We start from the raw sequence: 20,005 nt of genomic DNA on the forward strand, positions 1-20,005 counted from the left end.
AAAGGAGGGGGAAATTGACATTTGACCTGAATAAACAGCACATCAATTGTAATTTATTCTGCAGCAGGCCATACAGACTGGAAAGGTCATTTCCGTGACATCAGTAAATCAATAGAGCATCTATGGGTTGGTTTCACAGACACTGATTAAGCCTAGTCTTGGAGTAGGTAGTGATTTCCATCGTGAATCTCTGTTGACAAATATTTCTTTGTCTAGGACGAGGCTTAATCTGTGTCTGGGAAACGGGCCCTTGGTGTCTCTATCGCTGAAAAAAGGAACATTTTTTGTTGTTGCCTAAAATCCAATATGGCACAAAGCAATCTGACAAAAGATTAAACACTATTGCTGTCAATTAAGCTGTGGGTGAAAGTAAAAGCTCTAATGAGTGGAATAGTTAGCATCCCACTGCTGGCTGACTAATCAGGAAATGGCACACAGCCACCCAACCATCATGTTTTAGTCATTTTATTTAGACATCCCAAATAGAAGGCAAATAAAACATTGCGCATGTTTACATAATTTGACAAACATACATTTAAAAAAATGTAGGAATGTTTTACCTTTCTGCTAATCAGAAAGTCTTTATATATACAAAATGACCGCTGTTAATGTTCTAATACAAAAGATTATCTTTCACATGTCTAGTATTTTAACTACCACATCCTCAGAACTAAAATTGTTTTGTACAAAGATATACATTCAACTGCCTTCACAGGTGTCCCAATAATTTCCAAATCATTTTTTAAATTTTTTGTTAAAAATGCTGAAACGTTCAATTCAAAATATTCACTTAGTTGCATCTCATAAGTGTATAAAATTTGGCAAGCAGAATAGGCAATTACAGTGCATCTACTCAATGCATAAGAAAACACATCATTGGACTTTCTTTGAAAAAACTCAGAGGGAAATACAACTCACATGCATCTTGTGTGTGTGTGTGTGTGTTCTTTCAGGACAGAGTATACTATACCTCACACAGCACAAAAACCTTGCAATGGTGATATGGCATTCAACAAAGAAAACTGTTAGAGAGAACATCCTTAGGTTTAGCCAAGTAAGAAGTCTTATCTAGTAATGGTACTATGGGTCTTAACAGCCATAATGTCAGAGATGTGCTGCCCAGGACATGCTGGCCCGACTTACTGCAGCAACACTACAACATGATCTAGTAACTCATTATTTTCATACCCTTCTCAGAAATCATTAGTGTTTTGTTCTTCATACATCAGTCCATAAATCACCATGACAAGGTGGAGACTGAAATGGATTACAAAATTATTAAAATGGACGGCTATGTTAACAAAAATAAGAGTTCTTGGATCCCTAGTCTTTGAAGGACTTCTACTTTTTTCTTTTAACAAAGATATATGGTGAGTTAAATATTAAAAAGTAACATGGGAAAGACCAGGATTAAGTTAGACATGTATTCAATTAAAAGCTCAAATAAAGTTGACTGGGCTACTCTCAGCGAGTTTCCTGAGCAGAAGGTCCAAACTTTTGGGGTCCTCAAAAACAAAATTATAAAAGGTTACAAAATATTTCTAACAAAACTAATCGGTCACCAACATGATAATAATAGTTTAAGAAATAAACATTGGTGAACTTCAGGACCATTCCCTCAATGGCATTTGTAAGCCACTAGATGGCCCTGGTATTATGTAGGCTGGTTACCTAACACTCCAATTTGATCTTTGATAATACTGCTGTTTAGTTACACATGGGATATGCTTTCAGTGCAAGACTAGTTCCTTTCTCAGTTTGTATAAAACAATTGACATCAACTGATGACCAAATAAAAGAAACACCTCTGCCATCCCTAATAAAGAGAAAAATAACTATCCTAATTATACATATTTAACAGTCAACAGGGACAATGTCCAGATATCCACTTCAACAAAATACAGAATAAATTGTTGACGGTGATAATACATTAACATGACAACGTACCTCAAGAGCATACATCCAATTTGAAAAACAAGGATACACAGATGTGGGAAAAAATAATAACCTTCCGTCCAAATGGAAGTCTTTGTCCCTTTTGTTGATCTCATCTCCTAAAAACATTAAATACGGATTAGCAGGCTATAGATAAAACATAAGAAACACATTGTCTTTGCAAGATAACTTGTGGAACAATAAAACCAACAATTCATACTTATTGCATTAGTCCTTTTAAATGTTGATTTTTTTTCTCCCATTGCAAAGGTATGGGTGTTTACGTGAGGCTTGTGTCCCCCCCCCCCTTGTTAATCCTACTGTGACTGGAATGTTGACATCACTGTTTAACACTATCCGACTCACTACATCTAGGTTTGACATCCTTCAGATAGACAAAACCCTATCTAACTTGTACACAACTGTTCTGGTTCTCTCTTTTGTGATGTAACATTGGTTGGGGTGGAGCCATGTGACAGGGTAGTTCTCTCCGCTGCATGGCACAAGTAGGCTAAACGTTCATTTCCATGTCTGAGGAAGGGGCACGGGGTCAGGGGCCAGAGGGTTGGGGAAAGATGGTTCATTTTTCTCCTTTTCTCTCATCTCGTTTTGTTTTTACCAGGGTGGGGACGAAGGCAGGACCTGAGACAGAAAAGACATACTCTCCATGGATCTCATGGCGATATTGAGGGGCCCGGACATTGTCATGGACATGGGGGTGCTGATGGCCAGAGGGTGGGCGATATTCATGTGTGCCGTGGTAGGGATGTTGACCGAGGCGATGTTGACGGGCCCAGTGATGGTGACTGGGTGTTGGAGGCTGACGTTAACCGTATTGGTGGAAATGTTCATTTGCGCCGCTATTGTGACAGGGTTGTTGATGGAGTTGCCCCGGTTCATCGTGGTGGTGATGGGGGCGGAGGCTGTTACAGGTGTGGCTGAGGCAGAGTTGTGAATGTCATTATCTAGAGAACAGGGGATAGAGGATATAGTATTAAAGATGTCGTCCTTTCCTTCACTGCTAAACCAATCGAACAAAAGCTTTACACTGATAGTTATTGGTTATTCTCCATCATTAAGCAGAGGGAGGAATGCTCTCCATACACTGCAGAAAATTGATCTCCACTCTTAAATGTATGCGAAATAGTCCAGAGATTATTTTAGCAGTATATGCAATTGGAATTCCTCTCCATCTTTACTGCAGCACACTGACTGAACTAAAATAACCTTTATATTAATAACCATTAACCTTTTTAAATGCGGCAAATACATGTTCTTCTAAAACAAATACCGAAGCAGGTAATCACGTATAGGCAAAACATTAACTTGGTCATTCTTGCTGTGCAAAGTATAATAAAACAGTTTTAAAATTAGAACAGAAATCTACAAGACAACATTTCCATGGATGCAATGATGATGAAGTGGCACACTGGCATAAGTATTTATCCTTGCGTGTGTGTGTGATGTCACTGTATTCTTGGGAGGAGGTTAGGGTTAGATTCACACGATGCTATGTTATCATTACCTTTTCGTCCCCCTGAGGAGTTCCACTGCCAGTCCCCTATTCAGAAATACAGACACACATGGGTTATAATGGACTGTCTGCAGGCCAGCCAAGGCTGCTCCGCTAGGACACCTCTCAGTGCACTCTACAGGCCCCACTTCAGGTGGGTACACACTACCCGGCTTGCTCGTCCCCAGGGGGAGGGAATGGGCCATACGCTTACTGTGGTGACAAATAATATCCTACTTGTAGTTCTCTGTGCTGTAGGTGGCAGTGCTCATTCAGGTGGCAGCTAACACAGAGTGAAAACACAACACAGCAGTGAAGCTTTCCTTTCAATGGCCAGGGAAAGAACTTGTTGCATCTTCTGTCTATGTGTAACTGAAACAGGAAACTTAGAAATGTTGATTAGGTGGCCTGAGCTAGGCTATACTTTGTTATTGACTACACCTCTGAGCAGTGATCCATGTGTAATGGCGTTATGATGCAGTGTTTTCTGGATGGGAAGAGATGAACAGGGTTGTACATGTTCCACAGGAGAATCACAAAAACACATTGGCTTACGGCCTGAATCACCACAACTCCAATACAGCACTTTCACAAATGGAAATTCACAGATGAATAAACAAAACAGGAAATACAGACAGTAATAGCACGAGGGCTGAGGAAGAAGCCAGTTATTGGGCTGAACTTGACCGCCATGTTATGTATTATACATTTATAGTATATATTTAAACAGTTACAGTGCCAGTGATTTCTCTGAATGATTTACTGAGCAGTAATACAAAGTAAGAGTCAATACCACCAAATATATATCAATAACACTAATGAGAAAGACTAACGGAAGAGCAATACTCTGAGAAAAACCCTGCCCTCCCTCTTCTAATTATCTTGCAAGCTGCACAAATCAATTGAGTGGAGGAGCTGTAAGTTTGCTGTGGTTGGATCAGATATCATTGTCTATGTTCCACTTCTCTCTGCTCCAACACGAGCCAATTGCTGAAAGCGCTTTAAATTTAGAACATATTTCTGCCACAGGCCATTCACTTCTGTCAACGAGAATACATGTCATCAGATTACATACCTCAAGCAGAAGACCCACAAAAACCAGCACAGCATATACATCTCTCCACTCAGACAAACATCTAATTCATGTTTAAAAACTGAATGGTACTCAAGGGAATTGGGGAAAAATGTAACCAGCGAAGAAGACATGGTAATGCCCATCATGGACAATGTTCAGTGGGACTTTCCATGTCCTGTAGTGCTACTCTAACTACACAGAGACTGAAACCTGCCTGAGGATGAAGTCAGCACCAATCAATCAGATGATATTTTCACTGTCATGTAAGGTTTGCCCAGACACTGGCCTCTGGCACACTGTCTTGGTATGGAGTAAAAGACAACTTCTAGGAAAATGTCAGTTATGGATTGAAGAGTGTGAATGTTCAAAGTGTGTACAAAATAATTAAGTAAAATGACTTAAAAAGGCTTCAAAAGTTGTCATTTTAAAACAGTTTCTCACTTTTTAAATTTATTTATTAGGAATGTAAAACCTGAAACAATTTTATTTGAGTTGGGAGGGGGGAGGTGGTTGGTGAGATAGGACTGTACCTTTGTTACAGGAGTTAAAGTTGGTCTGGCCGTGTGTCTTTAGATGGCTGGTGATGTAGGCTGCGCTCAGCATCTTGCCGCAGATGTTGCAGGTGACCTTCCCTTCATGTCGGATCATGTGGGAGCGCAGCCTGTCTTTGGTGGCGAAGGCAGAAGTACAGGCCTGGGAGAGGACAGGACAGGGTCAGAAGGTCAGGCCAGAGGCACACTACTATTCATAGGACAACACAGCTTCGTGCTCCAGCTCGATGCCAAGTGAAGCCTGGATGGAACATGTCCAACTTTAAAGGCTTATAGATAGTCATAAATCTCTACTGGGGCCACAGGGTATACTGCAGTGTGGTGTTGTGGACAGACTGCCATTACAACACTATGACTAATGGGCTCATTTTAAAGACACTAGTCTAGCATAGGAAACTAACAATTACTGTCCGTGCCGACAGAAAGGAAAGTGCAAAGTGGGAGAACTGATGCTAGACGACAGACATGCAGCTCAAGTTGTCAATAATGAGCTGCTGACAAGTGGCCCTAATGAGGCCACACAGTACAGTTGTAACTCTTTCTTACCGTTACTTGGCATTTGAATGGTCTTTCTGAAGAGTGGACATGCTTCACGTGGCAGCTCAGGTGGTCTGGCCTGGAGGAGAGAAGAAAAGTTACAATCTTGCTGTAGAATATTAATGGACACACAACACACTGTACTTTTGACCTTTTCTTGACTCAAATGTTCACTCAGCCCACTCATCGCAGCACCCAGAGGTACCATTAGTTAGTTTGACTGAAAACCTGGACTACAGCAGACAGGCTGTGAACTAAATCATTTCATCACCGATTATGGTGTGGAGAACTATCACAGGCAGCTAGGCCAAAGCCAAACACTCACACTGGTAGTGGTTTTGTTACAAAGGAGAGGAGTCAATTAGAATATTTTCAGGAGTGCTGTGAACCGGAATGGCTGTTCTCCTCGTTTCACAGTTAACTGAGGAGGACAGCAGCTTCCAGACAGACAGAGTGCCTGTAGAACTGCCAGTGACTAAGAGTTGCGTTATTCTGCCAGCCGGCCTCTCACTTTTCAGTGTCCCGATAAACCTCTGCGTCACTGTGTTGGAACCAAGCCGGGCTCTGAGATTATAGTTTGGACAGAGAGCATAATGTTTACATCAGTTTGAGATAATATAGATGCTGGAATATTCACTCACACCAAACTTCTGTTGTTATTTGAACAAGTAACAAGCTGTAAGAGTTCTTTGCTTCTTGGGTTTTCAATGGTCATTTGTTATATATTTTGCCATTACTCATGCCAATGAATTGCACATATGACTAATGATGCATAACTGGAAGTAGTGAGTGGATGTTGCCGTAAATGTTGAAAGAGGCCATCTTTCAAGGCCACTGTTGGCTTTGCTTGGAAAGACAGGAATGCTCAGTCATTCCAGGTGGCTCAGACTTAAAACAAACAGGACCCTGTAAGCAGCAACACCCGAGCAGAGCGGGAAAACTAGGTGCTAGGTTAAAGGAAATCCCAGGCTGCTGCCTCCCAGGCCTGTTTTAATGGCATTCCCAGGGGAAGGGGAAGTGGTGACAAGCTGGCGGGAACCACAGCCCCCCCCCCAGCCTAACTCCTCTCCTTTGCCTGTCCTCGCAAGAGGGAACTCTGGGACACAAATTGAACTGCTCTCTAAAAGCGCAACTGTTTAAACATGCTGGGGACCACAAAGGCACCGAGTCAAGATTATTCAACACTCCTATAAATCTGTGAGCCTGAGGGCAGCTGTCAATGGGACATGTAAAATGTAACATTGAACAACAGATGGTCAAACACTCCATCTCAGTGCTCGTCTAACACCACACAGAAATTGTAGACTAAAAATTGGTTGATGTTGGAGTTCAATTGAGTTTGTAATAAATAGAAAGCACTTTTATTTGAAATATAAAACAGCTAGCCAGGGTTAGTGAAAGTGCATGGCTGGAGCCTACCTGGAGAAGCCTTTCCCACACACAGAGCAGACGTATGGCTTGTGGACTCCACCGTCGTGAGAGCGCACATGGTATGTCATACGGTCCTTCCTCTTGAAGCGCTGTTGGCAGATGGGGCACTGGAAGGGCTTCTCGTCCGAATGGGACAGCTTGTGACGGTTCAGGTGGTATACATCTCGGAAGGCCTTGCCACACATCTCACAGCCATGGTTTTTCTTCACAGGCTTGGCAGGCTTCTTGGGCTGGCTCTGCTGCGGCACGTTGATCATAGAGACTGGAGACATGATGCTGGAGGCTGAGGACACAGAGGTGGTGGCCGTGGTGAGGATGCCTGCGATGGTGGAGATGTAGGAGGGCTGCCCACTGTTCTCCCTGGGCAGGCTGGAGATGAAGGGCACCATGGTGGGGGCCGTCTGGGCCGTCTTCTTGGGCCGCGACACCATCTTGATGCCCGTGTGGCAGGACTCGTGGCGCCGCAGGTGGTAGCTGTCACGGAAGGCCTTGTTGCAGTAGCCGCAGATGAAGGGTGTCTTGCTCTTGTGCTCCTTCTTCACCACGGGCATGGGTCCCCTGCCGCCACCTGCCCCGCTGGCCACGTTGTCTTTGAGGAGCTCTGCGGCACTGGCGGGGGGTTTCTGGTCCAGGGGAATGGGCATCACAGGCTTCTGGTCCACTGGCTCATTTCCAGAGTTGAGCAGCGGCAGCAGGCTGTTCTGGGCCACCTGGTGCTGGTGGTGGAGGGCTTCATTGGCCTGCTGTAGAGACACAGCACAGCAAGTTTAAACACTGGTCAACAACATACAGTGCATTCGGAAAGTAGTCAGACCCCTTGACTTGTTCCACATTTTGTTACGTTACAGCCTTGTTCTAAAATGGATTATATTGTCCCCCCCCTCATCAACCTACACCCAATACATGATAAAGACAAAGTAAAAACAGGTTGAGAAATGTTGAAAATCTATTAAAAATAAAACATCTACATAAGTACTCAGACCCTTTACTAAATACTTTGTTGAAGCACCTTTGGCAGCGATTACAGCATTGAGTCTTCTTGAGTAGGACACTACAATCTTGGCAAACCTGTATTTGGAGAGTTTCCCCCATTCTTCTCTGCAGATCCTTTTCAATTTTCAGGTCTCTCCAGAGATGTTTGATCGAGTTCAAGTCCGGGCCGGGCCACTCAAGGACATTCAGAGACTTGTCCCGAAGCCACTTCTGCGGTGTGTTGGCTGTATGCTTTGGGCTGTTGTCCTGTTGGAAGGGGAACCTTCGCCCCACTCTGAGGTCCTTAGCACTCAGAAGCAAGTTTTCATCAAGGATCTCTTTCTACTTTGCTCCATTAATCTTTCCCTCAATCCTGACTAGTCTCCCAGTCCCTGCCGCTGAAGAACTTCCCCCACAGCATGATGCTGCCACCAGGTTTCCTCCAGACGTGACACTTGGCTTTCAGGCCAAAGAGTTCAATCTTGGTTTCGTCAGACCAGAGAATCTTGTTTGTCATGGTCGAAGAGTCCTTTAGGTGCCTTTTGTCAAACTCCAAGCGGGCTATCATGTGTCTTCTACTGAGTGGCTTCCGTCTGGCCACTTCCATAAAGGCCCGATTGATGGAGTGCTGCAGAGATGGTTGTCCTTCTGGAAGGTTCTCCCATCTCCACAGAGGAACCCTCAGAGCGACAATCAGCTTCTTGGTTACCTCCCTGACCAAGGCCCTTCTCATCCGATTGCTCAGTTTGGCCAGGCGGCCAGCTCTAGGAAGTCTTGGTGGTACCAAACATCTTCAATTTAAGAAAGATGGAGGCCACTGTGTTCTTGGGGTCCTTCAAAGCTGCAGACATTTTTTGGTACCTTTCCCCAGATCGATGTTGACACAATCTTTTCTCTGAGATCTTCAGACAATTCCCTTGACCTCATGGCTGGGTTTTTGCCCTGACGTGCACTGTCAACTGTGCGACAGGTAGTAGTGGTTAGAGCGCTGGGCCAGTAAACTGAAAGGTTGCTAAATCGAATCCTGGAGCTGACAAGGTAAAAATATGTCATTCTGCCCCCGAATGAGACAGTTAACCCACTGTTCCTAGGCCATCATTGTAAGAGTAGAACTACAGGTTGAAACTACCACGAGCCTTCCTCGCTCTGCCTGCTACAGGCTTGTTATAAGAGAGCGCACTGAAAGGTCAGGTTTTGTTTGTTACACAACACAGCCAAATGTACCTCACATCCTTGTAGCTCTGCCTTTCTCCTTTATGTAACCCGGCACTTTTTGGAGATTAGCCTATGTCTTGACATTCCTCCTTTATATAACCGCTCTTGCAGTGAGAAAATAGTTTGGGAGGAAATTAATTTAGCATTAGGCTCTTTGTGTTGTTTTACTGGCTCACACGGCCTACTGGGAATAGCCTAATCTGGGAGACATTCACATGCAACAACTAGGCCTATTGAGAACAGCTTAATCTCACTGCCATTCACAGGCCACGTTTTAAAATGATCCGGTGCTGCTAGGAAGGCTTTGCTTTGATGACTTGTCCGCCTCAGCCTTAAGCATGAAACACACAGAGAATCTCACTAACGATAGACTGCCGAAAGTTACTTATCACAGTGGGAGGCCGTTCCTTCTCTTGACAAAACAAATGTGATACCTACTGCGTGCCGATCCGGTTGCGACGAACCTACCGATTCTACTTGCAGACTCCCAATGCTAATCAGTGCACGTCCGTACATCCACAAATGAGCCAGTCGTCACACTTCATATGCAATGTAGGCTATGGGATGGTAGCTAGCTAAGTGCACAACATCAAATACTTCCTCCAAGCTAGCTAGCCACTGTAGCTAGCTAGTACTGACATAATTAAATCACAATGGATTAGCTAGTTTCCATGAAGCTGCTGCCTGTGTTAGCTAGCTAAGGACACTGCACTGTTGTGCTAGTTAGCGAAGATGCTAAAGTTCGATAGCTGGCTAAACCATTGGCTTTGGGAGGGCACTGGCAGTATGGGATTCTGGAGAGTCAATTAAATAGTTTCTTCATTTTGATAGCTAGTTGTGACCTTCCGGCTAGTATCAACAAGGGCTTTTTTTAAACTGCCGACACTGTTCAGATGTGCTAAATACTGTACTGGCAGGCAAACGTTCGACAATAGTAGCGTTGTCTGAGCTTTTAGCCTTGGGCCTCGTAGTTACATGTGTTTACACAACACATGGAGATTTAACACTGGCTTTGTACGGTGCCCTTTCTGACGTGATTTCACAGCTCTTCCACGGAATTGACGCTGCAAAGAGTTGAAGTGAAAGCGCGGCTGCCTGCCGGTGTGATTGCGAGGCGCAAGCCACTGCGTCTGAAGCCACACCGAAATAGACAGTGAGTCATTCTGGGCGCATGCGTAGCAGAGTAGACCACGGGAGCCAGAACAGAGCAGTGAGCAGACTGAAAGTATATCAGCGGGGGTTCTAGTCAGCACTTCCGCCCCTCTGCTGAATGACTAATGACATGCAAGAGAGACAGCCGAACAACACAACAAAGACAACCGGAGGAAATGCACTGGAAGATCTGAAAACATTTAGCCAGATAATCATCACAATAACCCTTTAGTCTAAAACCACACTGACTGGGAAAATCATTTGCTAAAAACCCACTGCAAGTAGTTGCTTGGCTCTGTTGACTTCCAAGTCCCATATAAAGAATCATCTTTGTGCCGAGCAACAAGTATTGACGTTTGAGGCATCTATTTGACGAAATACGCAAAAAAAAGCAGGGTCAATGACTGTGGATGTTTTACAAGGACAAAAATAGGCCCTGGCTGTGTCATTAGTGAGGCGGCACACAAACAGCCTGCTGCTGCTGAGGAATCTAAATCTGCTATATGAAAAATGATCCCTGTCATGGTGTTGCTCATTTGTCATGTGTGCAAAAGTAGTCTGCCAAAATAGAGACAGGCTTGGAAGAATCCAGCTTAGTGCCCCCAGCAGCAGCCTGTGCATGAGTTTAGCTAAACCAAACAAGGTGCTCCCCTGGTTAGCTAGTAGCGCAACATTAAAATGGACTTCATTCCAAACGTGTCCCTAAAACATGAACAAAAAAACTATAGAATTAACAAATGCAGTGGTGTAAAGTACTTAAGTAAAAATACTTTAAAGTACTACTTATGTTGTTTTTTGCAGTATCTGTACTTCACTATTTTGGACAACTTTTACTTAACTACACTCCTAAAGAAAATTATGTACTTTTTACTCCATACATTTTCCCTGACACCCAAAAGTACTCATTACATTTTGAATGCTTAGTAAGACAATAACATTATCTAATTCAAAAGAACATCCCTGGTCATCCCTTCAGCCTCTTATCTGGTGGACTCACTAAAACACATGCTTCGTTTGTAAATTAAGTCTGAGTTTTGGAGCGTGCCCATGGCTATCCATAAATGTTTTTAAAAAGTACCAAAAATTTGCCATCTGGTTTGCTTAATATTGAAATGATTTATACTTTTTTACTTTTGATACTTAAGTATATTTGAGTAAGTATATTTAAAACCAAATACTTTTGGACTTTTACTCTAGTAGTATTTTACTAGGAGACTTTTACTTGAGCAATTTTCTATTTTTTTAGGTTGAGTATGGCAATTGGGTACTTTTTCCCCACCACTGTAGAAATGTGTGCATTAGACACAGTCCACCCACTCTCCTCCTCAGCAGTGTGACTGCATGGGCTCTGGGGCTGTGCAGGTTAAGCCCCATCTCCTTAGCCACACATCAGGAAACAGAGAGCCACCAGGTACAGGCAAGAGCCACAGGATGCCTCCATGTCTAACCACAGTGGTGAATCTCTGCCATATTACGCTGAATACACTAAGTGAAATCTGCCATCCACATAAAGAACCAGATTCAGCCACCACCCAAAGTAGCCCAATTAGAGGAGCTGGCAGAGGTGAGAGGCCTTGATGTACTGTTGCTAAATCAGTCAGTTTCAGTTTAAAGAGTACATGGTTGTGCTGCACAGCAGACAGAGCAGAGGTCCCCCGCTGTGAGAGAAGGTTAGTGACGTCAAAGCGGGAAGCTACCCGACTGACATGAATAAATAAATCATGCAGCGCTGGAATACGTTGTCTGCTTGTCTGCTCCTTGGCTTCAGCGCAGACTAAACAGCCCTCTAGATCAGGGATAAGCACTACACTTGAGGGGAGCACAGACACCGCACCAGACAGGGATGTTTTTAGGAAAAGGATGTGACTGGGGATCCTCCGACTGTGGCAGCACTGTGTCTGCTTACAGACCCACAATGTACTAGAAAATATGTATAATGTTGATCATAATTTAACATGTTTATCTAGCTAAATATACTAGGTTATGAGAAATATGACCCTCAGGTGATCTATCATTAAATTATGCAGAACGCAGGTCAATGTATTCTAATCTAGCGTAGTTCAGTCATGTGATGGTAGCCAGTGTGACATCTGCAGAGCTGATAGGCCTGGCTGGATGGATTTAACATCCCGCTCTAGAACATAATCGGCAGAACGGCACTAGGGCTGCTGTGCACAAAGAGAGCCAAGCATGCCCGTTAAGGGTCATTATTGCTGTTCATTGGAGCTTCTTAAATTGAGGAGGAGGACCCCACAAATAGTGACCGTTATATTTAGTATGTCTGGGAATTGCCAGGGACCTCGCGATACGATATTACACAATACTTAGGTGCCAATATGATTATGTATTGCAATTTTTGCTATCACTGACATTTACTTGCAATTTGATGTTCCAAACATATTGCTTATGATATGTCTGCTGCAGAGAGGAAAAGAAAGTATGAGAATATGAGTTGATCAGTCAATGAAATAAGTGCTGAAAAGATGTTGGCTCACCATTTAAAAAGAAGATAGAGAATAAGCTTTGGGATGAAATATAACATATTTTGGTGTTAACGTTTTATTTTATTTATTATTTTGCACAAAAAAATCTATCAATCCCCCCATCACTAACGTGTAGGCTAGCCTACAACTTGACTGTCATTCATCAGCTTCAGAGCCCAGATTGGGTGCTACTCAAATATCTTGACATCTGGAGAAAAAAAAAGTGTATCCAGTAAAAGCTGCTGCCAGGTCCTACAAAAATGTACATTCATATTGGTCAGGTCACACGGACCATTTCCATCTGAGACCAAAGGCAGGCATAATAGAGTAGGATGGAGAGGAAAAGTCTTCTCATCTGGGTCTTTCTGATGTGAACACTTTATTGAGTTAATAGAAACATGGCCATTTCATCAGATGAAAAATAACTGGAAACAGACAAACACACACACACACATCCTCACATTGACCAACTGAAATGAAGAGGGACGCTGCAATTAAGACAACTGCGTTCTCTTCCGCAAGGTCAAATAACTGACCCTTCCCTTTCACGGTCAGCCATCCATCGATCCACCCACCAGGGCCAGCCAAGAGAGAAGTTGGAAGAGGGGGAGGAGAAAATAAAAATAAATCCCACATTCTCCTCCTTATTTCATCTGCCCCATTGTGGAAGACAAATCCAACCAGTGATGCACTCAGTGCTCAACAAGAGGTCTTTGTAAGCACATCTTCACCCATTTGGCTCCTCTATTCATGGGCCAGGGCCTGCATTTCTACACACACACACCTCAGCCCAGACGTGCTCTCAGACCCAGGAACTCAGGGAGAACGCCACCGCACCCTCCCGCCTCCATTGTCTGCGCACCTGCTCACACTCACTACCATCCAGGATTAGTCATCAATATCATGATTTTCTAGCCCTCTCTCGGCTGTCTGAACAGGACCTACTGGCCCAGAGGGGGGGGGGGGGGCTGTACACTGCAGACAGCAGAAGACACAGCCACTGCTGCTGCAGACAACCTGGCCCCAAGAAAGACGTGCAGGGCCTGCAGCGCTTTCACGCTGCTCTGACCATTTTGATACAAATGTGCTTTGAAGGCTGGGGTCACTCCAACGCAAATAATATCAAAATGGAAGGCCGGGAGAATAAGCAACTCTGAAAAGACACTAACAACACTACTGATCTGTGACTGGCTTAGACTTATTATGTAGCAAACAGTGATTCATGTAATGGTTTATTAACTATTTGCTGTAAGAACAATTACATGTGAAATAGGAAATAACATTTTGAAAGTCTTTGTTGCATTTCCTACACCGATTTGAGAAAAATTAACTATATGTAGCCATCTGAAGAACATTGATGAATGACCTTAATTTGAGTGCAAATGTATTGCCTTGCCACTGTTTTCAATGTCAGATTAGCTAACAAGTATGTCCTAAAAACAGAAATGAACATCGTTATTTTTGGAACATTACATTCCTGCCTGGGGTTTTCCCAGTAAGCTATCACTGCTCAGACAGTTCCAACATTCTACTGTGGGATAAAAGCTATAGGCATAACTGAAGGTATTTTACAGCTCTGGTACTTGCAGGACGTAGGTGGAGCAATAAAAATACCCTAGACGTAGGCTAAACTAGACGAAATGAATACTTGTGGTAGCCTATTCAAGCATACTCCAGGGACAGATTGAGTCATATAGGAGAGGTTGTTCTGGCCATTCTCATTATCATGCTACCCTGCTGCCAACATCCTTGGGATCAATGAGCGAGTTAGGGCTCCAGAGGAGAGAGGCGTTCAGCGTGAGTCATACGGACGCAGAAGCCAGCGTCACACAGCCTTTCTGTCAGGAACAAGGCATCCAGTGACAGACGCACCTCTTATTATGCGCTGTTGCAGATGAGTAATGAAGGATTATGTGTACTTTAGCTCTCTCAGAAAGCACAATAGCCTTTGTCAAGCACCACTTTTTTCATAAAAGGGGAATCAAAGTGAAAGTACCCCCCCCCCCCCTGCTCTGCTCTTGAGTAGTGACAGGTGGTTGATCCCTCTGGCCCTGAGCTACAACCGTTTGATTAAACAGTGGTTGATAGTCTGATGAGATGGGCTAAAAGAAATCTACATTGAGACAAGAAAAGAGTGCTCCTCCATAGGGGTGAAAAAATCTGATAGGATCAATGAATCATCAAGATAACTAAGATTATAATAATAATGTTAGGATAAATAGACAGTATTTTGGTTTCCTGCACTGACCGCAAGATGAGGGGGGGGGGGGGGAATCCTTTAAAATCTCACTTAAAGTGAAAATGAGTCACATGAAATGACACAATGATTCATGGCAACTAGCAGTTGCATGGGAGAATTCAGCAAGATGGCTGCATTTAACATCAACTTTCACCCCATTTGCCACTTCCTAACTTCTACTGATCAATGAGGGACTGTTAACATTAGCATCATCACATCACACAACACCATACTACCCTCAGTAAAATTGCTGCACTGTGCTCAGTATTTGGAGACTGACTGCCACTTAGCCTCAACTTGGCCCTGCACACAGGCTCTGGGCCCACTCCAATTAGCCAGCAACAGCTGCACATTTCCAATACTTCAGGAATAGAACAGAGTTAGCTGTACCAGGGAAAATTACAGCAATCACTTCAAAGCAGAAAGCAGGGCTAAAAAGGGATTGCCCGTAGAATAAGAATTTTAAACACTCAAACAATCTGAGCTCCCATTCAAAAAATAAATAATCTATCTTTCAAGATGGAGCCATGTACCACTTGGGGGGGGATAAGGCTGCTCCGATTTCAGACTGTTAAACTGATCCAGTCCTGCTGGGGGCCCAGGCAATACTTTTATGAGTGAGGTCAACTCCAAGGAATGTTTATAATATAATGTATAAAACGTGTGATACTAATATTATGACGGGGACAATTTCTATTCAGGTGTGAACCAGGATGCCCAATTGAACACAACCATCATTATTTTAATTGCAACATTGTAGGCCCAGCTCTGAGTAGGTCAAACGGATTGAATAGTGTGGTGGTTGTGGAACTTGACACAAAAAGGACTAGCTATGATGACAATTTATTCCAACAGTCCCCAAGGATCCAAATCAGATAAAATACAAGAAGCCAGCTAACGGATAAAATCTTAGCTGCATGAGGTTACCTTGGCCTTAATTTGTTTAAAAACTAACAATCGTTCCACTACAACTGTAGGCTAGACCTTTGATAACCTGCTTGAAAAAACTATTTATCGCTATTATTAATGCCCGACCCAATAGGCTAGCAGAAATATGTCCAATTTTATAAACCAAATATGATACGTTGGTGCAGTGATGCTGTAATGCAAATCTGGAAAGAAACTAAGCTTGAATGCAGTCCAAAAACAAAAATAGTAACGTTAACTTTGCTATAACCAGCTGACAATGTTGCATAATATAATGGTTAGTTAGCTAAAACTGAGATAGTTATATGGATTGAAATCTCCTTTTCGCAAACTGAAATAAATCACTTTTTATTTTGTGTGCAAATTGAATTCCTTCTTTACTCGCGGTTAATATAATGTTAGCTAGCTTGTAGGTCTAACTTAGCTGGCTATTTAGAATCATTGAGGGGGAAGGAGAAACTTAAACGCTGACTGGCGAAAAAGCAGCGAAGTAACGTTAAACGTCAATCGGGAAAGTATTTCTCGCTTTCTAGTGATCCGAGATTCGATTATTTTAGTAAACTAGGCAACTGGCTAGCCATTGTTTATAAAGTAAAGTTATACCGTCAGACAGAAAAAAAACGGATCAACGGTTCCGGGCAACAACAAAAAAAAAACAAGGCTGGCTGTGGCGTTCTTGGAGCCTGCGAATGATCGATCTATGAATAACGTTTGCTGGCTTTGATCTATCAAGCGAACTTACATAACATAAACAAAGCTTTACGTTAGTTATATAACTAAGCCAACTAATTTGTGTTTTTCCATCACCATAGTAATACAGAAAAAGAGAGAAAAATAACATTTTTCCAAACGTCATGCCCAACCTCTCAGCTGGAAGCCTGGATTGATGTACCATTGTTTTGCTTGGATAGCTTTACTTAAAATTATACATTTGAAAAACGTCAGACTGTGAATGTCTTTAGCTTCCTACAGTTATTCCATCAATGACCTTACTTTTCGGGTATCAAAGATCACTTACCTGAAATAGAAATGTACTCCAGCTCGGTTCCATTGCAACACCTAAAAAAAATCTGCAGGAAACCTACAAGAAACCTACAACAAAGCAGCCAAACATGGCAGCTGCTACAACTTCCTGTAACCCTTGGACTGTTCCACTTTGAAAGAATTTTAGGGCGGAAATAATGGAGTTTTCATAAGAAAGTATATCACTTGTTTTCAGCACAACAAAGGTTTAAAATATGATTAATTTACATAACCTAAATATCCAACTTATATTAAGTAGAATATGAAACTGGGTGTTAATATTTCTGGTGTAGGCTACTAAATGTATCAAACACCCCTATGTCTGTGTTTCCCTGATTCTGCAGGGGGCATTCAATAAACAGCAGAGGTAATCAATGGCTCCGCAGATGGCATAATGTAGGAATACTGGGGAGCTGTTCTTAATAAATCTTGAGGAACATTTTGACCTCGGAATCGCATTACACATAATACAAGCACCATGGTAATACTTTTTGCATAAACTCGTAATCTCCGTGGTAAAACTACAATAGATAGCCCCAAGGTTCGCCAAAGAACGTCGTATGGTCTAATACAAAACGTAATGGAAGAACTACGCCCTCTAGGGGTCTCGGCGCTGGAAGTACTAGTTTAGCTCTCGGCTTTTTTTAAAGCGTTTCGTTTCCTAATGAGGACAATCTTGTTCTAATGTAATGTATGCCATTTCAGGCTTTTTTCCAAAGCGACTTAAGTCATGTGTGCATACATTCGTTTGGTCCTAATGAGGACAATCTTGTTCTCATTTGTTAGCGGATAGTCTACAGTTATACAACAGTCTGTATAGGCACTTAAATATTTCGTCTTTCCCATTCACCCACTGAATGGCACACATACAATTCATGTCTATATATTTTTTTAATCAGGTACCTTTATTTACACTGTGTACAAAACATAAGGAACACCTGCTCTTTCCATGACAGACTGACCAGGTTAATACGTTATTTTATTTTTTAAATGTCACCTTTATTTAACTAGGCAATTCATTTAAGATCAAATTCTTATTTACAATGACGGCCTACCCCGGCCAAACCCAGGCGACGCTGGGGCAATTGTGTGGTGCCCTATGGGATTCTCAATCACACCCAGATGTGATACAGCCTGGATTCAAACCAGGGACTGTAGTGACGCCTCTTGCACTGAGATGCAGTGCCTTAGACCGCTGCGCCACTCGGGAGCCAAATCCACATGAAAGATGCTTTCACGTGGATTCACCTGATCAGTCTGTCTGTAATGGAAAGAGCAGGTGTTCCTTATTTTTTGTACACTCAGTGTAAATAAAGGTACCTTGATTAAAAATAATATAACCTGCACATCACTTATAACCAGTGGTGGGAAAAGTGCTCAATTGTCATACTTGAGTAAAAGTAAAGATACCTTAATAGAAAATGACTCAAGTAAAAGTCACCCAGTAAAATACTACTTGAGTAAAAGTCTAAAAAATATTTGGTTTTAAATATACTTAAGTATCAAAAGTAAAAGTATAAATCATTTCTAATTGCTTATATCAAGCCAACCAGATGGCACAGTTCTTGTTTTTTTCCCATTTATGTATAGCCAAGGGCACACTCCAAAACTCCGCCAGATCAGAGGCAATGGAGATGACCATGGTTGTTATAATAATAATATAATATATGCCATTTAGCAGACGCTTTTATCCAAAGCTCTCTTGATAAGTCTATGAATTTAACTATGTCCCTGTGCTGCTAAGAATTCAATATGTAATGAGTACTTTTGGGTGTCAGGGAAAATGTATGGAGTAAAAAGTACATCATTTTCTTTAGGAATGTAGTGAAGTTAAACTATTCAAAAATATTAATAGTAAAGTACAGATACTCAAACTCAAAGTAGGACTTTAAAATATTTTTACTTAAGTACTTTACACCACTGCTTATAAGTACACACATTTATTTGACTCTTATCAATATAACAACAGACCTCATACCTATAAGGTCAATTTAAATCAAATCTTATTGGTCACGCACACATATTTTGCATATTTTATTGCAGGTAGTGAAATGCTTATGTTCCTAGCTCCAACAGTGCAGTAATACCTAACAATACAAAACAATACACGGAAATCCCCCAAAATAACAAAACTGCACATCACACAATGAGCATGTTCGGGATGCTCTGGATCGACATGTACGACAGGATGTTCCAGTTCCTGCTAATATCCAGAAACTTCACACACCCATTGAAGAGGAGTGGGAAAGCATTCCACAGGCCACAATCAACATCCTGATCAACTCTATGCGAAGGAGATGTGTCACACTGCATAAGGCAAATGGTGGTCACACCAGATATTGGCTGGTTTTCCTATCCACACCCCTATTTTTTTAAGGTATCTGTGACCAACATATGCATATCTGTATTCCCAGTGATGTGAAATCCATAGATCCTAATTAACAGTGGTGGAAAAAGTACCCAATTGTCATACTTACGTATGAGCCGTTGAATTGCAACTCCACTTTGTCTTTGGACTGACATTTTGCCTGTTTGATTGTCTTACAGAAGGAATATCTGGTCTGTTTGTACTCATCCATGTTTCCAGTCACCTTGCCTGTGGTTCGCGCTTTCATTTAACATAACAAACCTTTGATTTTCAGATGTAAGAATGTTTTTTAAACCTTTTCACATTAGTTACATTGAAATGCATTGGTTGTTGTGCCTTTCGGTTTTCTAAATCCACCCTGAATCCACCCTTCCAGTGAGATCAAGATTATCCTGATTTTCGGCATCAAAGCTATGCTAATCACTACCTTTGAGTTTTGAATAACGCAAAAATGACGTTTAATCCTGATTAAAGGTCAGATTGAATTGCGAAATCCCTATCCGGAAGATCAGAATCACATTTTTTTGGTTTGAAAAACCCAATTCAAATTTTTAATCCTACCTGATTGCCAAAATCCATCAAAG

General features: G+C 42.2%; 1 protein-coding gene across 2 annotated transcripts; it reads right to left on the bottom strand.

Moving 5' to 3' along the window:
* Window positions 1-449: 449 nt before the first annotated feature.
* Window positions 450-17,175, bottom strand: LOC123999939 (vascular endothelial zinc finger 1-like). 2 transcript variants are annotated; one of them, XM_046305986.1, is made up of 6 exons: window positions 17,049-17,175; window positions 7,031-7,785; window positions 5,621-5,690; window positions 5,054-5,216; window positions 3,461-3,496; window positions 450-2,900 (listed from the first exon to the last, which is right to left on the bottom strand). In XM_046305986.1, the coding sequence occupies exons 1-6, from the start codon at window positions 17,079-17,081 to the stop codon at window positions 2,551-2,553; spliced, it is 1,407 nt and encodes a 468-aa protein (XP_046161942.1). In that variant the 5' UTR covers window positions 17,082-17,175; the 3' UTR covers window positions 450-2,550. The 2 variants fall into 2 exon arrangements, with proteins under 2 accessions (XP_046161942.1, XP_046161943.1); XM_046305987.1 differs by lacking the exon at window positions 17,049-17,175 and adding an exon at window positions 8,111-8,407.
* Between the last annotated feature and the right edge of the window lie 2,830 nt (window positions 17,176-20,005).

Source organism: Oncorhynchus gorbuscha, linkage group LG16 (genome assembly GCF_021184085.1).
Source record: "Oncorhynchus gorbuscha isolate QuinsamMale2020 ecotype Even-year linkage group LG16, OgorEven_v1.0, whole genome shotgun sequence".
Classification (NCBI taxonomy): domain Eukaryota; kingdom Metazoa; phylum Chordata; class Actinopteri; order Salmoniformes; family Salmonidae; genus Oncorhynchus; species Oncorhynchus gorbuscha.